Genomic DNA, 5,691 nt, shown 5'->3' on the forward strand with positions numbered 1-5,691 from the left:
AGCTTGAATTTGTATATGAATAGTTGGTGGTCTGTTCCACAATCAGCTCCTGGCCTAGTTTTCACAGCTGATGTTGAGCTTCTCCAGTGGTTCTTTCCACAGATGTAATCGATCTGATTCCTATGCATACCATCAGGTGAAATCCAGGTATATAACCCGCGTTTAGTCTCAAGACAAAAATTGATCTAGGATTAAACACAAAGCAGTTACCGCTGTCATAAAAAAAAAATCACCAAAACTACACTGCAAATAAATTCTAACTTAGCAACCATGCAGGACAGAGGGGAACTGTTCTGTTGGGTTCCCAAGGCCATGTGTGGTTACAGAAGCAGATGCCAGCTCCCTCTAGCTAAGGAGCTGTCACCTTTCAACTACCAAGCTTTTGGTTGGCGGTTAAGCACTTGAACTACCAAATGGGCATGGCCACTACAGTAGAAAACCCCCAAATTACTATACCAATGGTCTTGATTGATCAAGACAAAAAATTAAATTGTGCTCAGTGTATCTTATTTAATGAGTGTTAAAGAAGACTAAAATATAATTTAAAAAAAAAAAGTGGAAAAACAATACAGGCTCTACAGAGTCTGACTTTTTTTTTTAATTGTATTATTTTTACGTGTACCGTCAAATGAGATCTGACTGGTACAGGAGGAGATTGCCCCCTCCTTCTCCAGCAGAGCATCTGGTAGATTTGAACCGCGTACCTCTGGGACTGCAGTGCAGCGTCTTGCCACTAGCCCACCAGAGCTCCCTGAGAGCCTGACATTTTTAATGAAGAGAAATAAATGCTCGTGTCTCTATAACTGCATCACTCTACAAAGAACCAAATAACACAATTAAGAATATTTTGTGCACCAAAATGAAGAAGGGTTTAAGGACTTGGGATCTTAGCAAGATCTATATTGAAGGCAGATTTTTTAAAAATGTGTTCCTATCAACAAAAACTTTTAAATACCAACTGGTTTTCTCGCCTAAAGTTTTTCAGAGAGATCTTTGGTTTTATTGAAGTAAAAACTCAGTCTGACTACATGATATTATAAAAAAGTGACAGTAAAGGGAGTCTCAGTCTTGACACATTACAGATTTCTAAATGATGTCATTTCAAATGTAAAAAAAATTACTAATGCTGACAAGATGTTTAACTTACTAGTTAATCACATCAAGTTATAATGTAAGTGTATCAAAATCAAATTCTACTCATATAGATTTTACATTCTGTACCACTTGTTAGCCTGGAAGCAGGAGCGGCATCCACTTCTGAAATGGCTTGCCTCCAGAAACTCTATGTACGAACAGTGCTCAGGCTGTTCGTTCATAGGGTCGCTATGCGTCATGTACGACTCAACGGCATTAAACAACAACAACAACAAACCACTTGTTAAAGCTGTTGTTGTTGTTAAGTGCTGTTGAGTCGCAGGTGACTCATAGCGACCCTATGAACAAAGTCCTGGACACTTCCTGTATAACTTTTGCCCTTTCTCCAGGTTCATAGGGTTTCCAAAGGCAAGCTACTGTGGAAGTGAACGCCATTCCTGCTTCCAAGCTTGTTTTAATTGAGGAGCTTCACCAAATACTGTCCACCGTGGGTAACAGTATTCGGCTTCACGGCAACCATGAGTTACCTCTTTACAGCAAGTGGAAATACTAGGGTTACATGAGCTAGAAGAACGTGTCACCAAAAATAATTAAAGGCAAGCCTGAGGGCCTGATGGGATTTGAGGCCTGGGTCTGGAGCAGGCTCCACAGGCTCGACCCCAACCTTAATTACCCTTATTCTAGGGGTCAAGCCACCCACCAGCCTTTGAAGACCACAAAGGACAGTAACACACAACAGAAAAGAGCCCAGAAACTTCCCTTGCCTAACTGCCACCAAGAGAAGCCGCCATGGAGACGCCAGCCATCCCGCCGGCTTAGCCAGGAGACTCCCAAAGAATTTCCCTAACCCCCAGTAAGTGTCATTTTGAGTGAACTGGCTAAAAGGAAAAGATACTTTACCTCTCTGAATTACAAGTTCCAGGGTGGCTGACAGAACGCTTCATCTAGAAAGAAAAAGGAAGCACACCAAAATTAGCACAATGATGACAAATAGAACAATGTAACTTAGCTCTCAGGCAGGATAAGTGTCAACATATAAATTTACTCAGAGAGAAAAAACCCTACAACACAACCTTTTAAAAGACTCAATAATGTAATTACCATAATATCAACCTTTCTTCCTAGTAATCATTAATTTCCCAACTAAGACCAAAAAAATGCTTTATTCTTTTCTCAATACTAAAAAAAAAAGTTTATTAACATATATATAAACATAATATAAAAGTACTAAAAAATAAATATATAGCACTACTGTAAGAGTCATACTATAATAGAAAAGAATATCTAGGAACCCAGAAAATACTCTGATGAGTTTTTTGTTGTTTTAAAGACAGGGGTAAAGCCTTTTTTCAAAGCTTATATTTATAATTCATTATTCAGGTAGCTGATACACAGATGTTCTAAAGTGTGGTTTTCATGAAAGAAGAGCATTAATAATTCAAATCTTTAAAGAACTCAAAAGAGCCTTAAGCCTCATATAGGTCTCTAAATACATATCCTTTAAAAAATAAATATTTGATTAGGAAGAATATTAATAAATATGCCAAATATCAAACATAATTTAAATAATCCAACTACTTCACAAAAAAAAGAGGGTAGCAACCAAGTAAAAGAGATTATTTCAGATGATTAAGTCTGTCTAATATTACTTTAATTAGCTATGTGCCTCCAGAACTAATTGTACAAACAGTAATTCTTGCTTTGTGCATGAAATGAAATGGCAGAGATGGGATAAACAAGCTGCCTCTAAGCTATTATTTCCTAGATCAAGATACTAGATTTCTTGTCATTTTTCTACTAATAAAAGGTTTAGGTTTAAAAGAAACCAAAAACGTATGTAACATACACATATATGTCCAGACTTCTCTGAAAAGCAAAGCACTTCTAACAAGGCATTTTTCTCTAAAGTTCAATGAGGATGAGAGGAAGCTGTGAAGTGATTTTTATTGTACTTGACATTATACACCTTTTAAAGAAAGGGAAAAAACCAGTATAACCCTTGTATATTAATTTCATGAACACGGCATTGTCTCTTTTTCATTTCAGTTCAAATATGCACCTCATTCAATAGTTCATAAATCCATTAGCATCAAGTGGATTCCAACTTGTAGCAGCCCTCCTGGGGGCTGTGTGATACAGGTTACCCCGCCTTGTCTTTATGGAAGCCTCCTCTTTCTCCCACAGGGTAGCTGGTGCGTTCAAACTACAGATCCTTTGGTTAGCAAACAAGTACTTTAACCAATGTGTTACATATGGTCAATCTGTGTCCTAATGAAAGTTTACTCAAACCAAAACTGTTCACTTGCTAAACACATTTCAGAAACACTGCACACAATGTCTCTCCCTGAAATTCCTAATACACATTAGCATAAAAATATTTAAAAATCCTGCAGGGGAAAAAGAACCAGCAGACTCAATTCAGTTACATTAGCCTAGCACTTGCCAAACTGACCTGGCACTTGCCAAACTGACCTGACCGCAAAACTCTTTCACAATATAATGCCTCGGTGATTATAAAACAATCATTTAATGCACTGCAATCCCAGAGGTACACGGTTCAAATCCACCAGATGCTCTGCCAGAGAAGGAGGAGCAATATCCTCCTGTGCCAGTCAGATATGATTTGACGGTACACGCACACAAAATAATAAAAAAATAAAAACAAAACAAAACACAATCATTTAAATAAACCTATATCCCATACCGTTTACTTTGCTATGGAGGCTGTGAATACACGGGGATAAGGTGAACCCTATTTTTCTAAAAGGATCTACATGACATAACCCATTATGTGCTGGGCTCCTGAACTAAAGGTGTGAGGTTTGAATCCATCCACCACTCCTCAGAGGAAAGATGAAGCAGTCTGTATCTATAAGATCCACAATTCTGGACACTGGAGGTAGGCTTGCCATGACTCAGGACTGCATCAGAAGCAGAGGGTCTGGGTTTGGTTGGATTCTTGTTCAGGTAATTGTCAAACAAAGTGCAACAAATCTTATCTCATTATGAGGGAGCATGCTGTATCAAATCTTATCTCACTATGAGTTCCCCACAGAAGTACAAGCAAGTTTATTAATGTGGAAAGGACGATAAATTTGCCAACCCAACAAAGTACTTCTGGTTCCAAAATAATCAGGTGGTAAAAACCAACACCTACACCTAGAGCAGGTCAGACTCCTTGCAATAATTCTCTGATGCAGACATTCAATCCTCTAGCTTACAGATGAAGAGACTCATGTTCAAAGGGGTTGAGTAACTTTTCTACTCAGGTATACATGTTTAAATCCCAATGATTATAAAATACCATTTCCTTTACGTTGCTTCAAATTTCTTATAAAGAAAGTCAAACCCATAGCAGCTGAGACAATTCTAATCCATGATGACCCTCCCTCAAGTTCCAAGGCTATAAATCTTTACAGGAGACAGACCACCTTGGAGTAGCTGGTAGATTTGAAGCATTAACCTTTGAGTTAGCAGCACAATACATAACGTACTACATATTGTTGCCATATGCTGTCTGAATTGGAACCAACTCACAACCAATTCTTCAGCAGATGTTCAGAGGAAGCAAATCTTTCTCTCAGGGAGCAGCTGGTAGATTCAAACTTCTTGTCTTTGAGCCGGCAGTGCAACTCGTTACCCAAACACAGTTCCTTTAATGATTTGCTTAGTTTTACTCTACTGTGATGTTTTTACCAGGTAGATGTTTTTACCAGTGTTCTTCAACCTTTTCCATGTCACAGCACAGATATGGACTTCAAACCCTAAATATCAGAACTGAAGAAAATGTACGAAGTAGCTCATAGAAGACTGTTCCTTGTATGTTCCTTCCCAGAACATTACAAGGAGAAAGGAAGGCGAGTGCAATGTTGGCAAACATGCTTTAAAAGCTCCATTAAAGAATCTGAAAATTTTCTCTTCTGCGCTCCTCAAAATAGTAAACTGTTTCTCCCACACTGCCTATTTCTACTATTAAAAATATTAAAACAAAACAAAAAGCATTGAAATCTAGAAGAAAAACAAGAAATTCCAACCATTTGAACAGGAGAAGGTGACACAGGAGAAATTAAAGGATCGGGATGGGGCAACTGGAACATCTCAGGCTTAAACTTGGCATTTGCTATCTTCACACATTCCTCCAGTGTTGTGATGAACGTATTACAAGTGGCACTAAGTAGAGAAGAGGCTTCATTCATGTTCTGAAAAATAACATACAAGGAGTTCAACAGACTCACTCACAACTATGGAATCACACACAATTTTATAGTCAACTAGTGATATATTGTTTCCATTTGACACATTAACATGTTACACACAAACTTATTAAAAATAAACTTCCCCCATCAACAAACGAATGGATAGAGAAGTTGTGGTATATTCACACAATGGAATACTACACTGCATTTAAAAACAAGGAACTCATACAATATTACTCAAAATGGGTGACCCTGGAGGACATTATGCTGTGTGAAATATCACAGTCACAAAAGGACAAATACTGCATGGCGCCACTGCTGTAGAATAGGACTGACATCAGGGTTGGGGAAAGACTGAGAAAAACTGGATAAATTATGTATACTGCATTGAAACAGATGA

At 38.0% G+C, this 5,691-nt stretch overlaps 1 protein-coding gene across 1 annotated transcript in view; it reads right to left on the reverse strand.

The window, feature by feature from the left end:
- The window catches only part of PLEKHA3 (pleckstrin homology domain containing, family A (phosphoinositide binding specific) member 3), a 30,953-nt gene that overhangs the window by 8,299 nt on the left and 16,963 nt on the right, over positions 1-5,691 (reverse strand). The window contains exons 5-6 of the mRNA XM_006878787.1: positions 5,130-5,294; positions 1,996-2,039 (exon numbers count right to left, since the gene is read on the reverse strand). Coding sequence (XP_006878849.1) covers positions 1,996-2,039; positions 5,130-5,294 — 209 coding nt within the window. The remainder of the gene's footprint in view (positions 1-1,995; positions 2,040-5,129; positions 5,295-5,691) is intronic.

Source organism: Elephantulus edwardii, unplaced genomic scaffold, assembly GCF_000299155.1.
Source record: "Elephantulus edwardii isolate Elephantulus edwardi_28Jun2011 unplaced genomic scaffold, EleEdw1.0 scaffold00001, whole genome shotgun sequence".
In the NCBI taxonomy this organism is placed as follows: domain Eukaryota; kingdom Metazoa; phylum Chordata; class Mammalia; order Macroscelidea; family Macroscelididae; genus Elephantulus; species Elephantulus edwardii.